At 41.7% G+C, this 27365-nt stretch overlaps 1 protein-coding gene across 1 annotated transcript; it reads left to right on the top strand.

Moving 5' to 3' along the window:
- The first annotated feature begins 5703 nt into the window (after window positions 1–5703).
- Window positions 5704–7040, top strand: LOC134225811 (arginine-hydroxylase NDUFAF5, mitochondrial). Its single transcript, XM_062706174.1, has 2 exons — window positions 5704–5987; window positions 6061–7040. The coding sequence occupies exons 1-2, from the start codon at window positions 5854–5856 to the stop codon at window positions 6908–6910; spliced, it is 984 nt and encodes a 327-aa protein (XP_062562158.1). The 5' UTR covers window positions 5704–5853; the 3' UTR covers window positions 6911–7040.
- Window positions 7041–27365: the final 20325 nt, after the last annotated feature.

Raw genomic sequence — 27365 nt, 5'->3', positions numbered from 1 at the left:
TCTTTCAGAAATAAGCAAATGAACACATTTTTAAGAAAAACTGATAAAATAATAGGCTTGGTTCTAGAAATTTGAAAATCAAAACCCACTTGTGTTGTCTCATCTTGCATTCGCATAACAGTCACATTCCAGATTTTAATACACGTAAAAAATAACCTATGGCAAAAAACCATTCGAAAATACTTATACTCTTCATTATGCCTCCCCGCATAATAGAAAACAACATGTTATATGGTCAGAATCATTATTACGATGTAAGATATAGCTTCACAGTTTACGTTGCGGTTATCGAATACTTTTCGATCGATTCAACCATAACTGCTCGACATCATCACTAAATGTCAACATATAACATGCTGTCTCTAAAATGTTCTTTATTTCCTGCATTATATGTCAACATTTTATCATACTGTTAAGCGAAAATTTTGCACGCGAAAACAGACGATTTTTTATGGTGAATTAACTTAACAACCCATTCAACATATTGTTATTTGTCAAATAACCGTACCACAAACTGTTAAAACTTTATATGAGATTGTTCATTTACAGTTGTCAACAGTAAAGGATACTGTTGTCGACCGTACGGGAAAATATCCATGTACAGTTTGTAATTATGCGGGTTCTAATCAAGGAATGTAAAATAACAACATTGCCAATGACAACAACATTATCCTCTCTTGTAAATGTTGGGACAAACTCAACTCGCAATAAGCGTTTGTCCCAAACTGCGACAGAATAGGACAATGACCGCCTGCCACGCATTTCGAGAAGTAGTCGGTTTCCGATGATGTTTTTGGTTAAAATAGTATCAGTTATCATAGATTAGACATAAACTTAACCATCTGTTGACATGATTTGCGTTTTACTTCTGAAATAAACAAGTTATCGCAGTTTGAAAAGTTCACAACAATTACCTCTCCATGTTTGTTGCAAATAAAATGGAACGCAACAATGTCTTTATCCTCTGCTGATGGGGACAGAGTTATCGCTATTCTCTTTTGTCGCTTGTTTTTTGCATTTTTCAGCGACAATTACATTCCTTCAACCTAATGAATGATCCCATATAAAAATGCTAATAACATTCAAAGTTAATAAAATGTATAAGTTTCAGAATGTATGTGACTAATACAATGTATGTTTTTGCCTTTCTTTTACAACAAAGTTGTACCAGAAGGCTATAATTTCACTCCAAAAGTGTGTATGTGTGTAGCCCATAAATATTTTTTTTGTTAAACGCGTTTCATATGGAAGGGCTTGACAGATTCGAGTGCTACTGGTTTTATTCGACGGAGCAAATTTCGTAGTTGGACACTATTGTTTTTGTTCTTTAATAAATCAAGCAGTTTGGATTATATTTTTATTTTTTAATCAACAAAAACACAAATGCCCATTGAATCATTAATCATTTTAGCCGTGGCGCAACCCACGGTAACCCACGGTAAGTAATTTTTAAGCAACGTACTAGAATTGCACCAAATCTTTTTACCGCCGAAACGTAGGCAATAAGCACTGCATTTACAACATTAATTCGAATTCAACATATTGAATCGAGAAAGGCATCATCACCACCGGTGGATAAATTTGGGTTTTCTTATACATATCATTAAGCGCCTGTTTTGGCAAAAAAGTATTAAAAATATTAATAACTAGTCGACCCGGCAGACCTTGTCCTGTATAGTAGGGGACCAGGGGGCATTATGAACACCCGGGGCAGATTGGACACCCCCAATATTCATTTTTCTACACTCAAAATAATCCACACGTACATGCTACGTGGAAAATCACGTAGATCGCAGAAAATGAACTTCTTTACAGTTTTATCTGACAAAGGTAGCCATTATCGGACATAATATAGACGTTACACGAACATCCTGTCGCTTTTACAGTTACGGCTTCATCACTGTTACGTGAAAATCACGTACACGACTGATGTTCATTTTGACAGCTAATACTTGCATTCATTCTAAAAATGTACTGATCAGGCCTCGCGGCAAAATAGATTTGTTGCTTCCTTTTAAAGTTAAACACAGTAACATTATTATTTGTTTGTGAAACACCAACTCTATAGAAATATCGCAGATGGAAATGAAGGTAAATTAGGGATAGCCAAAAATAGTAGCGTATTTTTGTGTTTCATGTGTATCACAACCGGAGCTAGCGAAGCAAAAAAAAAACTACGCCGGTGAGAGATTATTTTCTAAATTGTGCTTGAATCAAATCGTACATAAATGTTTGCTTATATTTACAGGCAATTATTTGAAACGTGGAATCAACTCAGATGGCTGCCCAGAAACCCATGCAAAAAATTGCAACCAATTCTTTTATACACATCCACTATCAAAAGTTTTTTTTTACAGACTATGTTGCAACGACATTATGAATCGAGTTGAAAAAAATGTGAACTATTTTCAATAAATATAGTTAAAATATCTAAAAAACTCGAGAAGTTTTTATTTTTTATTTCACTCGATGAAATATTTGGACTAATAATAGTCAACGAAAAATAACTTGTATTTTAATCAAAATATGTATACATTTCACTGAAGCATCATTGAAAAGCTACCGCATCATATCGTGTAAGTCACCAAAAAATCACGTAGCTGTCACGTAACACTCAGGTGAAGTGAGTGTTCATGAGTTCATTTTTTGTTTACTTACGTTTCACGTAGCACTTACGTGAAAAAGGTGATGGAAAAAAGCCACCTATGTTTTCACGTAATAATGACGTTTGGATTATTTTGAGTGTACTTTCAATGCAGCGAACTCTATAGTCCTTTCATAAACAACTGGTTTATAGCGTAGAAGCCATTGTTTTATTTTCTTAGCGCATAAATTTGACAAAAAAGTTAGAATGTCTTCCAAATGGTTAAAAATTATAAGTTTCGCCTCCCATAAAAAAAAGCTTTACTTCACCACAGAAAATGATTTCTCAATTATTTGTCATCCCATAGCAAAATTATGTTATTTACAGTGCTCTGGCATGCATTTGTGACAAGTTTCCTTGATTTTTACAAAACTTCCAACAGTTTTTAAATTTGTTCACCTGTTGGGGCAAACTGAACATACTCTATATGGGGGTAGAACTGACACCTTAAAAATAAAAAAAAACATAACCTCAAACTCATCGAACTTGGCTTTCATATCGTGTTATTTTCGTGTTATCATGGTGCGGAATTATAAATCGCTATAAAAGTTCCAGTACATGACACATATACCATAGAAGCATATATATATACCATAAAAGTCGCTGAAAGTGCAACATAAAAAGAAGTGTTTTGTATAGATTTGGCAATTTCGTTGGCAAGTTGATCGGTACAACCCATTGGAAGGATTGGCGATGCCAGTATGGTGAATAATATTTAGTATGCATAGATTATGCAATGCTTAGAGTAGAGACGATTGGAAAGGGGTCTTGCAATAAATGTGAGGATCCATATAAAAACAATCATATGCTTCAGTTCGACATACATGTATAAGGCCGGCTGAAAGTGGCATATTTTTGCGTTACGTAATCTATCTTCGTCTATTCACCATGGAATTAATATAGAAAACGACCATATATTACCTCGCTTAAGAAGAGGGAAATAGATTTTCGGATGTTGATGATCCAAACACAATTTTAGGTGTCTCATACAAAATCATGACAGGAAGATGAACAATTGGGTAATATTTATGTTGGATGACCCATAAAATAAGTTACAATGGCATATAATCAGAACTTCATATTTTATAAGGGTGTCCATACTGCCCCATGGGGGTGTCCAATCTACCCCGCTACCTTCCCGAGAATAGTGAAAAATGAACTATTACAAAATCATCCTATTTGATTGAAATTGCCTTATTTTCAATACGATTCAAAACAGAACTGGTAGTTAACGAGTAATAGTATCATGTAATTGCTAGAAATCCGAATTATATTCAATTTAAATCACCTAATATTGATTAAAACCTTAGGGTGTCCATATTGCCCCTTGCCCCCCTAGGCAAAAATGCGCGTTGTGAACTGCTCATGCGAAATTCCATATGAATCTTAGTTTTAGTTTTTGACCATTTACTCAACTTTATTAATAACTAGTCGACCCGGCAGACGTTGTCCTGCATAGTATGCGAAAATGCGCGTTGTGAACTTCCCATGCGAAATTCCCATACAAATCTTCATTTTAGCCTTTCACGATTTAATCAACTTTACTAATGATTTCCGAATGAGGAAATATCATATAAACCTGTAGAAAACTATAACGAACATATCTGCAGAAGGAATGAAGAAAATCCATCCAGCCGTTTTCACGTTATGCGGATACGAACACAGACCATTTCATTTTTATTATATAGAAAGATAAATAACATTATTTTTTTTACGTGTAAACTCTCGCACTAAACATCGATGTAATTATGGTCCATTTAGGCTCGATGCCCACATAGCGTCTTTTCAACTCTGCGTGCTGCACACGGAGTTAAAAATACGCAGGTGTGTATCGGAAAAAAGCGTTAACGCAGCGTCACCACGCCGATGCACACCTGCGTTATTTTAACGCTGCGTGTACGCTGCGTTGAAAAGACGCTATACGTGGGCATCGAGCCTTAGGGCCGATGTCCACGTAGCGGTTTTTCGCGCTGCGTGCACGCCGCGTTCACGCAAAGTACCCAGCATCAAATGGAGTAATGCACACGTAAACGTGTGCACGACTACATTTGATGCTGGGTACCTTGCGTGGACGCAGCGTGCACGCAGCTTAAAAAAACGCTACGTGGGCATCGGCCCTTAATGGGGGAGGTTCCTTCATCAGTGCTGCCATCTGGAAAAATTTAGAGAAAAAGCAGAACCATGGAAATTTGACATGGCATGATATAGAAAATGAGAATTAAAATGTCTCTAGAACGTTATAGAAATTTTTTTGTCCAATAATTTTTAGCTTGTGGGGTATAAAAATCGAGATATCATGTCTATTTTGTGTGCTTTTTAAATTCTAACCCCGTAAACTAAGATTTTTTTGAGAAACGTCCTTAATTTTTGTTTTATAACAAAAATATACTTCATTTTCTATACCACACCGTGTGAAATTTCAATGAATCTACTTTTTCTCTCGGTGACAGCTGGTGGTCTTCTCCTCCCCTATAGTTCTTTAGCAATGTATACAGATAAAGAATATTTTGCCAAATTTTTAGAAAGATTGCTGGTTTCATCGATTTATTAAAAAAAAAATAATTTCTCCATGTAAAACGAGTTTGAAAAATTCAACGGCATATTTCTCATGTTGAAGAAAACTGACATGGGAAGTTAGGTACAGTAACCCCCTCGCTTATCCAGACCTCGCTAGTCCGACGGCTCGTGAGTCCGGATCTCGCTAATTCGGAATTTTCCGGATTAAAAAGTATCAACACCCATTTGAACACATTATGTTGTCGCAGTTTCCAAATTTGTGCTGTGATTTTGTTTTGGTTCATTTGTATGGATTTGACAGTCGGATTAACGAGAGAAACCCCGATAATCCGGCCATACATTTGTCGGATCAGCGGGGGTATACTGTACCAACGTCTACGTTGGCCAACTCAATATTTTCGAAAAAATATTATTTCCAGCAAAAAAAAAAAAAAAAAAAAGAAATATTATTGAGAAAAAAAAGCGATAAAATTGATTATTCGACTCAAATTGCTAACACCCCCAACACCTCTCTCCGGCTTTTCGATAGTTTGTTTTTTTTATTACGTTTTAAAACTATTCGTAAATATCGGTATCCCCGCCCACAAAGCCGGGCTGTGCTGGTAGCGATCCTCGAGACTTCGCTTTCGTGCACCGGTGTTGTGATAATTATTATTTATTTTATAAACAATTTCTTGTGTACCGTATAAAATATGACCCAAATTATCCGCAATATTGCATCCAGATCCTATCTGAATGCGGTCTTAAAGCGCTCGTATTGTACTCCGGTTGTTAATATATTCGACAGGAATGTAAAACGAATCCAGCGTGAACGTGCGGCTAGAAGGTAAGCAAGGATTGTGGATCATAAATATATTATGCAATGAGAGATGTTTTGATTTTTTTTTCAAATATTTTAGTGAGGATGTTGAGTTGTACGACTACATTAAAGAGGAAGTGGGCTACAGGATATCGGATCGCATTTTCGATGTGAAACGCGTATTCACAAACGCTGTAGACTTAGGAGCAGCCCGAGGGTACGTCACGAATCACGTGCTTGGAGAAACGGTTCAAAAGCTTACCGCTGTGGACCTAAGCCCATCAATGCTATCTAATGTGAAAGGAACGCCCGGATTGGATTTCAGCGTACGTGAGATGGACGAAGAAAAGTTCGATTTCGAACCAGCGAGCTTAGATTTGGTTGTTTCGAGTTTGAGTCTGCACTGGGTCAACGATTTACCGGCTTGTTTTAGAGCCGTGAATAAAGCATTGAAACCAGACGGAGTTTTTATTGGTGCAATGTTTGGCGGAGAAACTTTGTACGAGCTGAGATCGTCGTTACAGCTAGCCGAACAAGAACGAAGAGGTGGCCTGTCTCCGCACTTGTCCCCCTTCACCCAGATTCGAGACGTTGGGATGCTTCTGAATCGGGCCAATTTCACAATGCTGACGATCGACACCGACGAAGTTGTGGTGGGATTTCCTTCCATGTTTGAACTAATGTGGGATTTGAAAGGAATGGCCGAAAGTAATGCAGCATTCAGCAGACCTTTGCATATTAGTCGCGAGACTTTAATGGCAGCGGCCGCCATTTATAAAGACATGTATGGGAAAGACGATGGAGTGACCGCCACTTTCCAAATAATATATTTTGTCGGATGGAAGCCTTGCCCAAGTCAGCCAAAACCACTACCCCGAGGATCCGCAGATGTATCTCTTAAAGACTTGGGGAAGTTGATGGATCCGAAAAACATTGGCGATAAGAAATAATTGTTTCCTGCTGATATAATGTTTTGCTTCCTAGTTTCTCCTTGTAGGTAAATGAATAAACGTTCAAAATAATAACGTTTAAAAAAAAAATAAAAAATAAAAAAAAATAAACGTTTAAAGTTCAGAATAATTTGAGTTTTTTTTAACTTTATTAAAGTTTTACAGAATAAGTTCACCACCAATTTGAGTTTTACTTTATTTGAGAAGATTTTTTTACAGTTATTTGTGGTTATGGTGGTTTTTTTTTTTTTCCAAGTTCGTTTATTTGGTAGGCTCAGGCGTGTATAACACTTTACGGAGCCATGGTTCTTTGTGATATATACAATCAATATCATTTAATTTTTCAGTTAGTAAGAGAGGGGTAGAAGCCAGCGTACTCGTGGTGACTCGAGGTTAGTTTACAATGTTTAAGGATGGACAGGGCTAAGGATTTGGGATCAGGGAATTTCAGCTTCTCATCCGGGTATTTGGCGTCAGGGACGATGTGGCGTGTCGTCGTGCTCGAGGAATGGTTCGACTGGGAGCATCTTCCGGATGGCAGAGCTATGGTGCTCTACGGAACAGAAAGCAGAGACTAAACACAAAAAAAACTTTGAAGAAAGAAAGATATATCAGATATCAGAAGCACAAAGGAAACTATAAATGGCCTGCATATAGACCATATCACGATCTCCCAAAACACCTCGAACTTCCCTGAAGGGTTATTTACCTCGGGCCACTAGGGTATCCAATAATTGCTCTCTGGAGGCGTCATTTTCCGAGCAGGACCAAACTACGTGATCGATGTCATCATAACCGGCTCCGCACCTACATAAGTTGCTATCGACAAGTTTTATTCTGTACAGATGTGCGTTTAGTGAATAGTGATTAGACATAAGTCTCGACATCATGCGAATGAAGCCTCGACTTAAGTCCTCACCTCTGAACCACGCTCGCCCAGAAACTTTTGGAACTATAGAAAATAGCCACCGTCCAAGTTCGTTGTGTGTCCAATTATTTTGCCAACTTTGAAGAGTACTCTGACGGACTAATGGGAAAAACTCGTTGCTCGAGAATTGTCTATCATAAACCTCACCTTCCTGTGCGCCCACCTTTGCCAGCGAGTCTGCCTTCTCATTGCCGTAGATTGAGCAGTGAGAAGGGACCCAAACAAAGGTAATCTTGAATGATCTTTCGACCAAAACACGCATCTGCTCTCTTATGTTTGTAAGAAAGTAAGATGCGTGCTTAACGGGTTTCATCGACCGGAGTGCCTCGATAGAACTAAGACTATCCGAGAAGATGAAATAATGGTCTACGGGCTGATTGGAAATTATCCCCAAAGCGAAGTTAATTGCTGCCAGCTCAGCAACATAAACCGAACACGGTTCCTGAAGTTTCGGAAGGTGGTTGAAGTCACATTGAAAACACCGAAGCCAGTGGATCCGTTGATGCGAGAACCATCAGTGAAATATCTGTTGTTGCAATTGACATGTTCATATTTTTCAGAAAAAAGTGAGGGAATAGATATTTGTCGAAGATGATCTGGTATTCCTTGAATAGCATGTTTCATGGACAGATCGTATACAATTGAGGAACTGTCGTTGGTGAAGTGAACTCGAGGTGGATTATAACACGGAAGACAAAGATCTGATGATATGTAGTTGAGATAAACTCTCAGGAATCTTGAACGACAAGTTAGTTCAAGCATATTATCGAAGTTATGTAAGACAAGTGTGTTACTTGTCCCACATTTGATGAGTATTCTAAGTGAGAGCTCCCAGTAACGGTGCTTTAAAGGAGTGACTCCAGCAAGCACCTCCAGGCTCATGTTATGCGTTGAATGCATGCAGCCAAGGGCAATACGCAAACAACGATACTGAATTCGTTCCAATTTGATCAGGTGGCAATCAGCTGCTGAGAGGAAGCAGAAGGAGCCATACTCTAAAACAGAGAGAATAGTCGTTCTATAGAGTTTGATGAGGTCTTCCGGGTGAGCACCCCACCATGTTCCGGAGATAGAACGTAGAAAATGGATCCTTTTCCGGCATTTTTGTATCAAATACTCAATGTGGAGTTTCCAGGTACATTTGGAATCAAACACGACCCCAAGGTATTTAGAAGATAAAGATTGGTTGATGTCATCATTCAACAGCTTGAGTTTCAGTTGAGCAGGATACCGCTTCTTAGTAAACACAACCAACTGAGTTTTTGCGGTGAAAACTCGATCCCTAGATGTCTGGCCCAAACAGTCAGATTATCCAGGGTACTTTTGTAATGGTCATTGCAAGACAGCTGCACATGGACCTCTTAGAGAGACCACGGCATCATCTGCAAGTTGTCTGAGCGTGCATTGTCCTTCCAAACAATTATCAATATCTTTGACATAGAAATTATAAAGCAAGGGACTTAAACATGAACCTTGGGGAAGGCCCATGTAACTATTTCTGGAAGTTGTCAGAGTGCCGAGTGTGAAGTTCTTTTGTTTTTCTGACAACAAAGGATAGCCCATTACTGTGCAGATTGTCTGACAGTACTTCAATGGAAACTGAATCAAAAGCGCCCTTAATATCCAAGAATACTGAAGCCAATTGCTCCTTGTGCGCAAAAGCCAGTTGTATATCTGAAGAAAGCAACGCTAGACAATCGTTTGTTCCTTTACCTTTACGAAATCCAAACTGAGTATTTGACAGTAATGCATTTTGCTCGACCCAATGGTCGATTCTTGAAAGGATCATTTTCTCCAATAATTTTCTCATGCATGATAGCATGGCAATCGGTCGGTATGAATTGTGATTAGACGCTGGTTTCCCAGGCTTTTGAATAGCTATTACTTTGACCTGTCGCCATTCAGGTGGCACAATGTTGTACTCCATGAAACAGTTGTACAGGTCAAGTAATCGTCTTTGCGATATCTGGGAGGTTTTTCAGAAGATTGAATTTGATGTTATCGCATCCCGGAGCAGAGTTATTCGATGAAAGAAGAGACATAGAAAGTTCCAGCATTGTGAATGGTCCACCCAAAGAACCGGGATCATTGACTGATTCTCGAAACAGCGGTTCTGCTGGTACGGAATCTGGACAGACCTTTTGCGAAGTTGAATATCCATCGATTGGAGTATTCTTCACTCTCGTTGGTGGAAGTGCGGTTCCGCATGTTGCGGGCCGTTTTCCAAAGTGTTGTCATTGAGGTTTCTCGCGATAGTCCCTCGACAAAACGTCACCAGTAGCTACGTTTTTATTTGCCTTGATGGGATTTTTGAGCTTTCTTTCAAGCCTCAAAACTCTTCGAAAAGCTTAGACCTTCCGTATTTACGGAAAGCCTTGAAGGCATCAGATTTCTCAGAATACAACTTAGTACATTCATCATCCCAACCAGGAGTGGCTGGTCTTCTTATGACGGTTGTACTTGGAACGCGTCGTTTCTGAGCTTCTAGTGCGCTTTTTTTAATTAATTCGGTAAGGAATTGATATTCATCCAGCGGTGGAAGAACATCAGTTGATTCAATACCAATATTTACCGCCGATGCAAATTTTTGCCAGTCAATGTTCTTCGTGAGGTCGAAAGGAACATTAACTGGCTCAGATTGTTGATAGCTACTTTTAATTGTGGTAACTATCGGCATATGGTCACTACCGTGGGGATCTTGGATAACCTTCCACGTGCAATCTAACGATAGTGAATTTGAACATAAAGACAGATCAATACGGCTTTGTTGACCATTTGGTCCTATTCGAGTTACTTCACCAGTGTTCAAAATATTCAAATTGAAATCGTCACACAAATCATAGAAAATAGGCGCTCTATAATCGTCATACGTTTCGCCCCATCCAATACCATGTGCGTTCATATCACCCAATATCAATACTGAAGATGATAGGAGGGAGACTGCGCTCCAAAAATGTCGACGATTAATAGAGGCATTTGGAGGAATGTACACTGAAGCTATGCAAAGGTCTTTATTCTTCACATTTACTTGGCATGCGACGATTTCTAAGCCGGGAACAGACAAAATGGAACTTCTGTAGAAGGAGTAGCATTTTTTGATCCCCAAAAGAACGCCACCATAATGATCATCCCGATCTTGGCGAATAATGTTAAAATCGTGGAAGTTGATTTCATCTTCAGAAGAAAGCCATGTTTCACAGAGTGCAAATATGTCGCAATCGGAATTGCGAATCAAAAACTTGAACACGTCTAATTTATTTTTAAGACTATGACAGTTCCACTGCAGCACAGTGATTGTATCTTGTGGAATAGCCGTATTATCCATCGAAAGATACAATTCCTGCAAGAAGGGCCATGAAACAGTCAATTGCTTCAGATAACTTTCCACTGTTGGTATAAAGAGGTCAATGATTGGCCTCAATGAATTCGGAATATTGAATAAATTCAAAAAACGGTCCACAAGGTCCTTAAAGGAGATCAATCCTCGCTTGGACGGAGTACTTTTTTTGGGAAGAACGAATTGAAGTTTTTCTTTCATTGATTCTCCTAGCCGGATGTTTCTTGGAAACATCGGTTTTGGGCAATGGCGGGAATGTCTTGCTGCAAGATGGATCCAAAGGAGCAGTGAAGACAGGTTGCTTCGGGATTTTAAATAATCCCCCATTGCCTTCAGATTTGGGCAAGCTTTTATGGATGACTTTTGATTTCTTACGGCGCGATCCCGGGGAAGACGGTTGCTTCCTCTTTTCGGGCACGTGTACCTCCGTAGAATCATCCATATCAGCTGTGTCAGAGTCCAATTCGTCAATGCATATGGAATCATAATAATCACTTACTTGAACGGTAGCTGAAATAGCAGCCTTTGCAGTGGTATCGGCGGATGTGTCTTGCGCTTTAACCATTTCCGCATAAGTCTGCTTGGAGCGCTGTACCAACGAGCGCTTCACTTTTTGGGTGCGCTTTCTGTACACCGGGCAATCTTGCAAACCATGGGCAGGAGCCATACCGCAATAAGCACATTTTGTGGCTTGTTGCTGGCAGGATTCCTCCGATGTCTTTCGAAACATTTACCACAACGTGGTTTGTTGTCACAAACTCGGCAGTGTGACCAAGTTGTTTGCAATTGGTACAATTAAATACCCTTGGTACAAAAAGACGCACCGGAAACAACATATTCTCTAAATCGACATATTTTGGGAGAATCGAACCGGCAAACGTCACCCGAAGCGAGCCTGACTTAGAATATACCTTTTTGCCATCTACCATGGTTGCTGAGTGCAATTCCTTGCAATCCAGAATATCCACGGTAGACTCCATTGCGTTCTTTAAGCGGCCTTTTCCCGCAAGTACATCCTTGCAAGTCAGGCTCGCTGCGTTGATCACACCTTCGATTTCGACCTCCCGCGAGGGACATAAACCAAATATTCAACATTGTAGGCCTTGTCTTTAGCAATTTCGTTCGCCACCTGATATGTAGGTGCGGTGATTCGTAGCTTGTTCCTGTTGATCTGACTAAAATCAAGCTTCGTAAAACGACGCGTCAAATCTCGCTTAATGCCGAGAAAGTCTAGACTTTTCACTTTCTGCCGAAAGTAAACAACCCAAGGCCCAGGCGAAGCCGCATGGTACAATCGTGTGCGGACATCTTTCAGAGGACTACCGCCCCCCATAGTCTCTGCCTCCATTCTCACCTCGCAAGGTGGAAGGACTATTAATTCTTATACTAACTTAGAACTAATAGCAAATTAGAAAAAATATAAAAAAAAACTAATTTAATGTATTATAATTAATCCCACTCTGTATCAGAGAGATGGGAGAACAATAAAACAATGCCTTCCACTTATCTGCGCTGCTGCTGTAGGTAGCAGCAGAAACAATAGCCTGCTTCACTGGCGTCGCCAGAAGCAGCTACTTCGCTCGCCGACAGTAATCGCCTTGGATCCGTAGGTAGGCACCACACAATAGACACGCACTACCGAACAAAACCCGCGATGAGACACAGCACACACGTCTGGCTCGTTCGAACTATCGGCACGGAATGGTTATGATGGTTATAGCATTGCAATCCAAAAACATAGCATAGTTACATTGCACTTGATTGGATACTCGATCATGTTACTTTTGAAATCTTTGTCCAGATTGCTGTCAGAAATTTTGGTAGCCTTTTATTTCAATCTTAGGCAAAAATGATAAAAGCACGGGAATCAATATTCTTGGCAACGCCCATCTTCACCGTAACTTGGGATGGGAAGGAAATATTGATGTACAGTACAGGGTGCTCACTTAACGAGAGGCCCTGACATAGCAACGCCTTCATAAGTCCACTGAGTTGGATATTGGGGAAGGTATTCGTTGGCCATCCTTATCCTTGCGATACGATGCCTAACTATAAAGCAAGACCATGCTGTCGGTAACTGTGGAAGTGCTGAATGAGCACTAAGCTGCAAGACAGCAATGTCCCAGTGGGGGATGTAATGCCAATAAGAATAAGAAGAAGGTTATGGAGATAAGATTTTTTTTGTAGTGCGAAAAAACTGATCATAATAGCCAGGATTTACATCAAATTAGAGAACACAGCAAGTTTACAGAATAGAATAAGGGGCCGTCCAGAAACCACGTGGTTTTATAGGGAGGGAGGGGGAGTTTGGAAAATGGCCAGGATAAGCCACTTGGAGGGAGGGAGTTTAGCTACCGAGCCATGCGTTAAAAAAACGCGAGAATCTGGTTGAGTGAAAAGTACACATCAATCAATAAACGCAAAAAGCATATTTAGCTCCTATTTCTATCCAAAAAAATAAACTAAATAAATTTGAAAATGTAATGTAATACGTAAAATAATGTAATGTAAAAATGTAATACGTAACACACGATTTAAAAAAACAAATTTGCGCCGTGCCGTTCCGGATGATTTTTAGACAATTCTCGTAAAATTAGAATGAATCTCTAAATAAAATACGAGAAAAGCAATCTCCAGTATAAAGTCCAAAAATTTTTCCCTAGAACTCCGATAAAATTTCCATGGGATTTTTTTTACTTACTTATGGATCCTGTACACCTCCGGTGGTGCAAAGGGCCGACTTGAAAGATCTCCATCCTGAGCGTTGCCCGGCTACCGCTTTAACCTGTTGCCAGGTTAGATTTCGGTCGACTTCTTTTATTTCTTTATTGAGGCTTCGCCGCCATGAGCCTCTGGGTCTGCTTCTGCAGAGATGTCCCGCTGGGTTACAGTCTAATGCTTGTTTACAGATTTCGTTTCCGCTCCTACGTAGAGTGTGGCCGACCTCACTTCCGATCCCGAATTTCTGTTGCTATATCGGCCTCTGGTGACAACGACGATGGAGCTCGTTGTTTGAGATCCAGTTGTGAGGCCACCAGGCCCGAATTATATACCGCAGGCATCTGTTAATGAACACCTGCAGCCGATGAGTGTTCTCCACTGATACACACCATGTTTCGCTAGCGTATAACAGCACAGATTTCACGTTAGAGTTGAAAATTCGTATTTTGGTGCGTTCACTTATGTTACCGTGGGTAATTCCGACGGCCCTGAAAGGGTGAATGATGCGAACGCGACCGACGTAGGATGCGACGAACGCGTTTCGTTTTGTTGTCGTTTAGCGTCGCCGCAGCTCATACAGCGCGAGACGGCCACAACAAGATTGTTGATGTTGGGAATGAAGATAGAAGGAAGATGGTTGTTTCTCCATAAAAATGAAATTTGTGTATGATTGTATAATTGTGAAAGATTGAATGTGAATTTGTTGAGTATTGTGAATATTGTAGTGAGGAAAAGTATGATGCATTATTGATGTAATTTGTGATTTGTAGATCGTTGCTGGTGCGAGTCATCGTTAGGTTTAGTTTCCACTGTGTTAGTCACCGTCTTTTGTACATTGTACTACCGTTACTTACCGTAAGTTTGATCCTCAAAAGTTTATAGTTAGATTTGTTTATAATTGAAATTAATTGTTAATATAGAATCGTCCGCTAGCCTACAGAGGTAGAGAGCAGAAAGAGGCTAGTTGCTGTGGGAGAAAACTAGATTGTATGTTTGTAGTATTGTTTATGTTTAATTATTAATGTAAAATATACTTTTAGTTGAGTTCGTTCACCAACCCACTTGAGATCGTTTTCTTGCACCCGGAGGGTGTAACATAGCTCAAAATCTACTACCATGTCCTACAAATACCCGTGCTGTGATCAAGGAGAGGATTTCGATGCTAGCGTCCAGTGTGAGAAGTGTCGAGAATGGTACCACTTTGAGTGCGTAGGCGTCGATGAAAGCGTCGCCGAGGTGGTCTGGTTCTGTGCGACCTGTCTGGGAGAAGATCGATCCATCCGAGCCTCGTTGGGTGCCCCAGGCAGCACAGCCATCTCTCCAGTGGTTTTCAAACATTCTGGCCGGTATGAAGGTAGTAAGACGGAGATTGGTAAGTCGGGAAAGATGAAGTTGACTAAAGGACATATGACGAGGGAACTAGCGCAGGACAATGATATAGAAGACGTCGATGACGTTGAAGATTCGACAGAAGTAGGAGATCAGGGACAGGCAGAGATAGGCAAGAAGCGCGTAAGCGGAAGCGAAGTCGTCGCGGAGGATGATCACTATGATTTGTTGCATGCGTTGTCGGACATGATCGGTCGGTATTGTAACCGCGTGAAACGTGCCGAGTCTGTTCCGGTCAAGAATACCAGTCGCGTTCGTGGGTGCTTAAAGAAAGGTGTTAGTGTTCCGTCGGCGGAGTCGACGCGGACCCGCGCTTTGAGAGAACTCAGAGAACTCGAAGAGTGGAACCGACTGGAGGAACTTGAAGAGGAGAATCAGCGAAGGATCTTGGAGCTAGAGCGGAAGAGAATTGCCCGCCGGAAGAAGATGTTAGAGAGAAGATCAGCTCTGAAGATTATCATCGATCTGGACGGGAGCGATGGGGATTTCGTGCTCGACGCTGACGATTTTCCGGAATTAGGGGATGGCGCGAAGGCTGATGTCTGCCTCATCCTCAGGTGAACTGGAAGATCTGTTTCCGAGAAAGCTTCGGAGCAACGTGAAGCCATCGAATCCACGCAAGGCAGAGGTAAAGCGGGGTACGGACAGATTTTATGCTGGAATACCCGAGGTCACACTTCCCCGGCCATCGTTCGAAAGGGAAGTTATTGCTCATTCTTCGGATGATGAGTTCGATGTCATTCAGGAGAGAGTCTCCACGAGAGTGAAAGCGACGGAGATAGGACCATCTCGTCTTCAGATTGCGTCGAGGCAGGTGTTTCCGAGAAACTTGCCAAAGTTTAACGGTGCCGCCGAAGAATGGCCAATTTTTATTAGTGCGTATGAGCAGGCAAACAAGTCGTGTGGTTTTACCAATGCCGAGAACCTAGTCCGTCTGCAAGAAGCTCTCCAAGGCAAGGCGTTGGAGGCAGTACGAAACCGGCTTCTCTTACCTGAAAATGTACCGTTGATCATCGAGAAGCTACGGAAGAGATTCGGGAATCCAGAGATTCTATCAACAAGATTGGCTAACAGGATCCAGGAATTGGAAGGACCTAAATCTGAAAGCCTAGAGTCGGTGATAGAGTTTGGGAGTGCTGTTGAAGAATTCACACAGCATCTCAAAGCTGCGGGATTGGCTGATCATCTAAAAAATCCTATTTTGATGCAGAGCTTGATCCAGAAGTTACCTTCATACTACGCCATGGAGTGGGTGGAGTATAAGCGACGCGCGCAGTCAGTTGATTTGGAAACCTTCGGGGGCTTTATGGAAGGTCTTGTGGAAAAGGCGCTTGAAGCTACCTTTGAGAAGGCGGAGGTACAAGAAAAGGCCAAGAAAAACGATAAGCCGAAAGTAAAAGGATTCGTCCAAGCAACAGACGGAGGAAATATTTCGTTGAGCAGTCAGCCATGTCAGTCGGATGCGGTGAGGAAACCGGAGCAATCGTTTCAACCACGTTATCGGGATGTAAAATGCTCCGTGTGCCGAGAATCAGGACATTTCGGACGAAACTGTCCGGAGTTCGTACAGCAAAGTGTCGATGAACGGTGGAAGACGGTAGAGCGGCTGGATCTCTGTCCGTGTTGCATGTACGATCACGGGGAGCGGCCATGTCGTATAAGGAAGCGCTGTACGGTAGACGGTTGCCCAGAATTTCACAATCATTTGTTGCACAGTGGATCTGGGTCAGATTGTAGAACGCTGGAGGTTCAATGCCACAGTCATCGTCAACTGAATCCAACGGTGTTCTTCCGAATGGCTCCAGTGACCCTGTACAATGGATGGAGAAAAGTCGATACCCTAGCTTTGATCGACGAAGGATCAGCTGTAACCTTGGTGAGCAGGAATCTAGCAAAATTGTTACGAGCAGATGGACCGATACAGCCACTGCAAATGTATTGGACGAATGGCATACAACAGAAAGAGAAACAATCGAAGCTGGTGAAGATCAAGATTGCCGCCAGAGGCTCTATGAAGCTGTTTGATCTAGTCGATGCTCGGACAGTCCAGAAGTTACAGCTTCCCTCCCAGCAAGTGAAGGCAGAAGATTTTGAAGATTTCGATCATTTGGTTGATCTGGAAATTCCTTGCTACGGCGAAGCATCTCCACAGGTGCTCATAGGAATTGACAATTTGCATCTGATAGCTCCACTGGAGTCGAAGGTTGGAAAGTCGGGAGAGCCCGTAGCTGTTCGTTCCCAACTCGGATGGACTGTTTATGGTCCTCGTCCGAGAGAATAGAAGCGAAGGTGAGACTGCCCGGAGAGCAAAGATTGCGGCGGAGTCGCATTGAAAGGGAACCATCGAAGAGTAAAAGATCGCGGCGGAGTCGCACAAAGCCTAAATGATCGAGAGGCAGGGTCTTCAGCGTGTATATGGAAGCCGCCTGGCAAAGCAATGGGTGAAAGTTTTGGAGAAGGAGGAAGGTATGTGAATGTCGAATGTTCAGTACCACATTCGTATGTAGCGGAGCTACAACAAGCCGAAGGCTAGTAAATAGATCTGAGTAAACCATGCGCTGCTGAGAGCCGCCACAGGGTTTACGGGTGGGGGAATGTTGCCGTGGGTAATTCCGACGGCCCTGAAAGGGTGAATGATGCGAACGCGACCGACGTAGGATGCGACGAACGCGTTTCGTTTTGTTGTCGTTTAGCGTCGCCGCAGCTCATACAGCGCGAGACGGCCACAACAAGATTGTTGATGTTGGGAATGAAGATAGAAGGAAGATGATTGTTTCTCCATAAAAATGAAATTTGTGTATGATTGTATAATTGTGAAAGATTGAATGTGAATTTGTTGAGTATTGTGAATATTGTAGTGAGGAAAAGTATGATGCATTATTGATGTAATTTGTGATTTGTAGATCGTTGCTGGTGCGAGTCATCGTTAGGTTTAGTTTCCACTGTGTTAGTCACCGTATTTTGTACATTGTACTACCGTTACTTACCGTAAGTTTGATCCTCAAAAGTTTATAGTTAGATTTGTTTATAATTGAAATTAATTGTTAATATAGAATCGTCCGCTAGCCTACAGAGGTAGAGAGCAGAAAGAGGCTAGTTGCTGTGGGAGAAACTAGATTGTATGTTTGTAGTATTGTTTATATGTTTAATTATTAATGTAAAATATACTTTTAGTTGAGTTCGTTCACCAACCCACTTGAGATCGTTTTCTTGCACCCGGAGGGTGTAACAACTTATCTGCCTGTTTTTCCAGATATTTCTTAAACTCGCAAAGGCAGCCCTTGCTTTCTTGATCCGTGCGCCTATGTCGATCTTGGTACCGCCGTCTGACGCCATTTGGCTACCAAGATATTGGAAGCTTTCAACATTCTCCACTGGTTGCCCGGCTACTGTGAAACTGGAAGGGGTCACCGTGTTTACATCCAACGATTTGGTTTTGTTGACGTTGATGACTAAACCTGCGGAGGAGGAGCGCTCGGCAAGGTCGTTGATCTTACTCTGCATATCAGAGCGCTGTTGCGCGAGGAGTGCAACGATTAATTATTTTAGAGCGTCTAAGGGGAAATGCTACAAGGTTAAAAGACTATTATTCTTCAATTTACTTCCAGTATTCACTTTTTATGTATCAACAAACAGATACGTATTTCGTTTCGTATACTTGGAAACTTCTTCAGTGTTTTGTTATCGACTCAGTCGACCCCAATACCCCAACCCCAACTAACAATTTTGGTGCTAAAAGCTTCAACTTCTAGCCTTTAGCTGTATAATATTTGAATAAAAGCAGCCAATGCTGAATAAAAGAAAACCCTCCGCAAATAATCCCTTAAACTTCAACTCGATTATTACCCAAATATCTATCAGCTAGTCAGTTTGGACCGAATTTATTTAATCTTTTATCGTTTATGCAGCTTTCACATAGTCACAGCTCTGTCTGAATTAGCAACAAAGCTTATCGGTTAATGTAATTGAGTTGCTTGTTAGCAACTTCCCATATTACGGTGAGTAGCATTCACAATGAAAACGTTTTCTCTGCTGTTATAGCACTAACAATATAGCGTACTGGCGCTATAAATGAACTAACGAAACTTTTAGGCAACTTCTGTATCTTTGAAGATTACACAACGTTTAAGTAAACCTTATACTGCTTCTTTTAATAGCTTATTAGTATGGAACGTCAAAACCGCAATGTTTACATTTGATTTTTGTTGCCGGAGCTGTGTATGAGCTATTGATTTCTGTAATGCAGCTACAGTATTCACCTGGGTGGTGCGGATAGAATCGATTTGGTTGTCAAACTGAAGCCAAAATTTTCTATTGTGCCGGAGCCAAACATTGGAGATTGTGGTTATGTTCGTTTTATATCTTATATTGAGAAGTATTGTTATTATTTGGGGATGAAAAAAAAAACTTAGTTCGAGTTTTGTATTCTTTGTAAACGCATATTTTCACAATATATTTCGAGTGAAAAATTAGTAGGAGTGCAACTAAAAAGCATTCGTTACGAAATTTCACGAGATTCAGCAGCTGATTGGAGCAAGAATGTATATAAACAATCGTAAAGTCATGTAAAGTCTAGCGCATTTGTGCGCCCTTATGCAGCATGGAAAGAGAAATTCGAAGAGCGGGAAATGTTTGACAGCCAAGTAACAGCAAAATAATGTTGTTTATGAGAGTGATTTCAAAATATCCCTCTACTCGCTTGAGCGCAGAAAAGTGGCTCTATCCGCAGCACCCAGGTATTCACATGCTCTTATTGCAACTGACAAAGCGCTGTCATTAATGCTAGTAGATAGTGTAAGAAAACAAGCCATTTAGAACAGCCCGGTGGCATCCCTATCTCACACAATAGGTTTGTTTCGCAGCCAACATTACGCGACCGTATCCCACTGACAGTTCTGTATCCTAATGAGTATCAAATGTGATGATTGTAAACAAAACACATACTATCATGAATTTTACACTGAGATGTTGGCTGCAAAAACATGGCGTCGTGCCACCCACCTGATTTAGAAGCGATATTTCTCTTGACGGCTACTGTTAAACGATTAGCAGCAGAGTAGTATGTATACCACGGGGATGACAAGCTACGCCATCTTTGTCACATCTTTTCTGAGTCACCAATACGAGTGCACTGCGAATGCAACATAAACAATTCCGAGGGTGAAAATGATATAAAACGAACAAAGGCATAGACAGTACCTTGTGCAAATAGTATTCTGAAGAATTGAGCAAATAAGTTGAACATTCTTATGTTTCAAGCATGGAATCGAGTGTAAAATAGTTTTAATTCATAGTTCGTTAATTTTTTCTCCATTTTCTCATGATTGTATCATGTTGGATTAGGGGTCGTTCAACAATGATGTCACAGGTTTTAGGGGGGGAGGGGGTCTAAGATTTTGTGACAGTACATATACTAGGTATACAAAAAAGCGTGACAGAGGGGGGAGGGGGGTCTAGAAATCTCAAAAGTAGTGGACGTCATATTTGAATCGCCCCTTATTGAGTGGTATGGGCGTTTTGCATCATATTCTCCTATAAAAACGTAAACATTCAAAATTCGCGCACATACTAATGCAAAATAAATAAGTATTGGGGTAATTTGACACTGGGGGATAAATTTATCCCCCAAAAAAGAACGAACAGGTAAACCTGTCAAAATCCATAGTAAAAAAATTGGATGTCGATCCTCTGATGTATACAGATCGAGAAAATGTTGCCTAAAAACAATTTCAGCGATTGATGTTGCATAAAAGTTAGCCAACAGAACGTGCTGATAGATGTTTGAATAATGGTTGAAATAATGCTGAAGGCATAATTTTTAAGCTTATGTGCTAAAAGATAGATGTATTCTAACGTTTATACAGCATGAATCTGAAAATAGCGTTAGTAAAACAACCTATGGGGTATGCGAAGTAGCACATCCGCAATTTTCTTTGTTATTTACATATGTCAAAGTGACGGTGATCACAGAGCAGCGGCCATTGAATCAGGAGATCAGGAGTTCGAATCTAGGTAGCAGCAAAATTGATATTTCAGTTTTCACAAAAAAAAAACATTAAATAAACTACGAAATTTACTCTCCTCTTAAATTATATTTAATCAAATTGAATTCAGTGGCTGTATAAAACTTATTTAACAGATTCAAAACATCTGAATAAGCGCCATTGAAGCGAATTATATTACTAAATGGTTTAGTAAAGATTGAGAAAAAATTGTGTAACATACTGTAAAGCTGGGACGGGACTTGCAAAGAGGAAAAAATGTAACTTCATCTGCAACCACCAAGCGCTGTCACGAATTGTCAGATGCAACCAGCACCTTTTTGTGTAAAAGTATTGGTATCCCTCAAAAAGTATTCCGAATGATTTTGTTTTACGAGTACTTTTTCACTTTTATAAGTATTCTAGAAAAGCCGGACAGCTTAATATTGAACTGTTATGAATACGTGTTTTATTTCCGATAGGAAAATCTTTATAAAAATAAGTTTACAAATCCGTAAATCACAAACACTTTTATTGTGCTCAGAAGATTCTACCCGGGATTTAGGTGAAACACTCAAGGAAACACTTGAGAATCGATGATCAACTGTGATGAAAAGAAGAACAAGTGTCAAAACAAGGAAAAAGAAACCGTCTTTGCAGGTCTCGTCTCAGCTGTAAAGTAGTTGTCCAGGCACGTCAAAAATAGCTGAATAGATTCGCCAGATTTGCTGGTAAAAGAATTGAATAGAAGTTCTTGATCATATGTATAGCACACATATTCAGCTTGAAGCCGTATAGACGAGTTGAAATTACATTCACATTGACATTAAATGTTAGTTGGGACGTATCTGTTTGTTGATACATAAAAAGTGAATAGTGGAAGTAAATTGAAGAATAATAGTCTTTTAACCTTGAGGAGTGCAACGTCATCAGCCAATTCGAAGTCGTTTAGGTGCTCCATGGTTATAGGCTGCCATAACAGCCCGCGGTTTGGTTTACGGTCAATCGCATCTACCAGAATCTCATCGATTACGATGAGGAACAGTAACGGTGATAGAATACATCCTTGCCTCACACCATCTACGACCCGGTTAGGGTCCGACAGGACCCCATTGTGCAGCACTCTACACGAAAAGGCCTCGTACTGTGCTTCGATGAGGCCGATGATTTTCTCAGGAACTCCCTTGCGTCTCAAGGCACCCCACATATTCTAGTGATTTTGACGGTCGAAAGCTTTTTCGTAGTCAATGAATACCAAGTAAAGGGACTCTTGGAATTCGTTGACCTGCTGCAGAATGATGCGGAGCGTGACAATATGGTCCACACAGGATCTTCCGGCACGGAATCTGGCTTGCTGCCGCCGGAGAGTCACATCGATCTTCTCCTGAATCCGAGCTAGGATAATTTTGCACAGAACTTTGAGAACGGTACACAGCAACATAATGCCTCGCCAGTTATCGCATACAGTCAGGCACCTTCACTAAGATACCTTGCATCCAGTCGACCGGGAAAGCTACGGTGTCCCAGATATTACGAAATGATCGATGCAGTAGTTGAGCGGATGTCATGGAGTCAGCTTTGAGCATCTCGGCTGATATGCGGTCGACCCCTGGGGCTTTATTCGATTTCATGCTTTGGTTGGCTGTTTGAATCTCTAGCAGTGATGGAGCTTCGGTATTGACGCGTGTTATACGTCGGATCCTAGGCGGATCATGCCGAGGTGGTGATGGCCTGTCTGGCACTTGAAAAAGTTGTTCGAAGTGCTTGAACCAGCGTTTCAGCTGGTCAGTTGGGTCGGTCAATAACTGATCATTCGCGTCTTTCACAGGCATCGTTGCATTCATCTTCGCCCCACTTAAGCGTCGTGAGATATCGTAGAGGAGGCGAATGTCTCCGGTTGCGGCGGCTCTCTCTCCTTCGTCGGCCAGAGAGTCTGCCCACGCTCGCTTGTCCCGTCGACATGAGCGTTTTATTTCCTTCTCAAGAGCCGCGTATCGTTGACGGGCTAAGACTTTGGCTCCTCTGGTTTTCGATCGCTCTATCGCGGCTTTGGCTTCTCTTCGCTCCTCTATCTTCCTCCAGGTCTCATCGGTGATCCATTCTTTTCTCTGGGTGCGTAGTTCGCCCAGATTGTTCTCGCTGATGGTGATGAAGGCATTCTTGATTCACGCTGCCACCTTCCTGAATATCTGCAGCACGCGTCTCCAGTTTTTCAACGAAGGACCGTTTCATCGTGGCATCTTCCAGTCGGCGTGTGTTGAATCGTCGTCCAACTCTTTCCTCCTGCCGACGAATCCGCGCAATGCGCAGGCGTATTTCGCCGATGAGGAGGTGATGATCAGACGCGATATCGGCACTACGTTTATTCCGTACATCAAGAAGGCTCCGTTTCCATTTTCGGCTGATGCAGATGTGGTCGATTTGATTTTCTGTAAAGCCGTCACGGGAGACCCACGTGACCTTGTGAACCGGTCGATGAGGGAAGAGCGATCCCCCGATCATTATGTCGTTATTACCACAAAATTCTGCCAACAGCTCTCCGTTTTCGCTCATTTCTCCGAGACCATGGCGTCCCATAATGCGCTCATGGTTCGAGTTGTCAGATCCGATCTTCGCATTGAAGTCGCCCAAACAGATCTTGATATCACCCTTCGGAATTCTATCTACGACGGCATTGAGTTGACTGTAAAAGTTCTCTTTGTCTTGGAGATCGGCAGCATCGGTTGGCGCATAACATTGGATTATAGTAAGGTTTCGGACTCGTGTTCTAAATCTGGCAACGATTATTCTTTCACTTATAGGTTCCCACTTCATTAGCGCAGAGTGTGCCTGAGCGCTTAGAAGGAAGCCAACTCCGCGATGCCGGGGAGCGTGTTCACCTCGTAAACCAGAGTATAGCAGAACTTGTCCCGACGGCGTTCTGTGTTCTCCAAAGTTTGGCCAACGGACTTCACTCAGTCCCAGGATCTCAAGCTTCATGCGGCGTGCCTCATTGGCAAGTTGTGCCAATTTACCCTGCTGGGCTAGGGTTAAAACGTTCCATGTTCCTATTCGTGTCCGTTGTTTCGCGTCGTTCCATGGGAATTATGTTAGAAAATTCACATATTCAGGGTGCAGCGACAAAGGAAGAATCAGGATACCATCGATCCACACTTGTGCACTCTTGCACCCACTCCTGGGATAAAGATTGATGATTTCTGTAATTACCAGTTCAGTTACATTAAATATGCACTAGCTGAAGAAATCTTGTTTCAAATCCCATCATTCTACCTTCTTGTCACTGATCATTCATTTTTTGACGTAGAATTACGTCTTTCGGTAAGATAGGGGGTCATTCCAAAGTTTCAAATTTGAAACCGTCACGAAAAGTGGTCAGAAAGTAAGAGCCAATAACTGTCGTTTTTAACGGATTCTTATGAATCGAACACTCTAAGATTTCATACAACTATTGTAAACAACTGATTAAATGTATTTAACTATTGAAAATCCAATTTCGACAGGTAGTGTTAAAATTTCACTTTAAAAGTAAATTGCCTACATTTAGGCTATATCCATCCGCAATAAACATGCACAAAAACATTGAATTTTTTTTTGCGTCCACTATGGAACTATATTTAATTCTACGTTCAATTTGCGGTCGTGTCTTCAATACAACCTTCTACTTTTTTCATTTATTTAGTTTACATCTAAACAGATAACACTGAATCAACAATTTGACGCCACAATATTGTCTATCCGGAACAAATTTATACCGCTTTTTATACCGAAGTTGGATTTTTCTCCAGATACAGGCTACTTTCCCAACTTCGGAAGTAGTGCGCTGGATTCGCCTAAAGATGCGCTAAACAACGCATCAACTAGTTTGACAGATAAAACTTCGGAAGAAAGTTCGGTTCAGAAGTCCCGACTTCCGAATTCTAAGTTGGTGCTACGCCGACAATACACGGTTCGAGGCCGCATCTCTCCATCCTCGAATGCGCCCCACGCTCGCCAAGTCGTTTTGCACCTAGTCTGCCCACCTCGCTCGCTGCGTTCCACGCCGTCTCGTACCTGCCGGATCGGAAATGAACACCATCTTTGCAGGGTTGCTGTCCGGCATTCTTGCAACATGTCCTGCCCATCGTACCCTTTCGGCTTTAGCTACCTTCTGAATACTGGGTTCGCCGTAGAGTTGGGCGGGCTCGTGGTTCATTCTTCGCCGCCACACACCGTCTTCTTGCACACCGCCAAAGATGGTCCTAAGCACCGTCTCTCGAATACTCCGAGTGCTTGCAAGTCCTCCTCGAGCATTGTCCATGTTTCATGTCCATAGAGGACAACCGGTCTTATTAGCGTCTTGTACATGACACATGCGGTGGCGAATCTTTTTTGACCGCAGTTTCTTCTGGAGCCCGTAGTAAGCCCGACTTCCACTGATGATGCGCCTTCGTATTTTACGACTAACATTGTTATCAGCCGTTAGAAAGGATCCGAGGTAGACGAATTCCTCGACCACCTCGAAGGTATCCCCGTCTATCGTAACACTGCTTCCCAAGCGAGCCCTGTCGCGCTCGGTTCCGCTCACAAGCATGTACTTTGTCTTTCACGCATTCACCACCAGTCCAACTTTTGTTGCTTCAAGTTTCAGGCGGGTGTACAGTTCTGCCATCTTTGCAAATGTCCGGACGACAATGTCCATGTCATTCGCGAAACAAATAAATTGACTGGATCTGTTGAAAATCATACCCCTGCTGTTACACCCGGCTCTCCGCATGACATATCCTAGCGCAATGTTGAAGAACAGGCACGAAAGTCCATCACCTTGTCTTAGTCCCCGGCGCGATTCGAACGAACAGGAGTGTTCGCCCGAAATCTTCACACAGTTTTGCACACCATCCACCGTTGCTTTGATCAGTCTGGTAAGCTTCCCCTCTGTCACACTTTCTGTATGAAACATCTGAAAATTTTGTATGGATCGTCACACTTCGCTCAACCCCCCTCCCCACTCTAAGCGTTACGTAATTTGTAGACGCTCCCTAAGCACCCTTCTCTCGAATACTCCGAGTGCTTGGATATTTTCTCCACTTACTTGCAAAAATGGAATACTTCCCCGATTGCTTCCAAAACTCAGCTTATAATTTTCTCACATAAGCCGAGAGCTTTTTATTTGAAACCTTCTAGCAGACATATTGTCACTATAAATGGGGTTCCAATAAAATGATCTATCGAAGCTAAATGATAAAAAAATGATCTATCGATCTACTTCTGCTAGATAAAAAATGCAGTTCGTTCGAATCGTTTCCCCATTTGATTTTACTGGCGTAAACGAGAATGCGCATCAGCTTTCGTTCGGAAGCGCGTTCGTACGTTAACAAGAATAAGGGTGATTGTTAGTTCATTGCGATGGGCCGGGCACGTAGCCAGAATGTCGGGCAGTAATCCGGTGAAAATTGTTCTCGACAACGATGCGAAGAGAACAAGAAGGCGAAGTGCTCAGTAAGCAAGGTGAATCGATCAGGTGGAAGACGATTTTCGGACCCGCCGCAGACTGCGTGGTTGGATGGAACCATGTACCGAGCTGAATAGAGAAGACTTTTGAGCACTGCTCCGGCCTTAGTCTGAAACAATAATAAATAATAATAACTACCTAATAATCTTTCAATTTGACGAAAGGCTTAGGATTCCAACAATAGGTATTTTCTTCTAACCATCCCCCATTGGCGTCTTGCAGCTTAGTGTTCATTAAGTACTCCGAAAATTAATAACTGCGTGGTTTTGATGCCATACATCCCCTTCTGCGCGTTCGTGTACCATGAGGCACCATCACGATGATACTCTATAAGCCCAGCGTGATCAAGAATATTTCTTAGACTAAACCAGGAATCGAACCCAGCTATCGTCAGCATGGTCTAGCTTTGTAGCTACGCATCTTACCGTTATAGGGTGAATGAGGCACCAAATCTACCTTAATGATAAGAAATCCGTTGATTGCCAATGCATGTCCGGTATCGCTAAATTGAATAGGCACTTTGCGGGCCTATATGGACACTCGAGGAAAACTTTTATCTATATTCTGATAACAAACCTTAAGTGGTTGTTCAATGCGAATTTTTGTTGTCC

The sequence above is a fragment of the Armigeres subalbatus genome, chromosome 3 (genome assembly GCF_024139115.2).
Source record: "Armigeres subalbatus isolate Guangzhou_Male chromosome 3, GZ_Asu_2, whole genome shotgun sequence".
In the NCBI taxonomy this organism is placed as follows: Eukaryota; Metazoa; Arthropoda; class Insecta; order Diptera; family Culicidae; genus Armigeres; species Armigeres subalbatus.
Note: the sequence above shows the minus strand (reverse complement) of the source record. Positions and strands in the feature narration are given on the sequence as shown.

Coding starts and splice junctions, on each gene's coding strand:
- LOC134225811 (XM_062706174.1), top strand. CDS start 5,854: ATGACCCAAATTATCCGCAATATTGCATCCAGATCCTATCTGAATGCG. Junction 5,988..6,060: donor CGTGAACGTGCGGCTAGAAG/GTAAGCAAGGAT, acceptor CAAATATTTTAG/TGAGGATGTTGAGTTGTACG.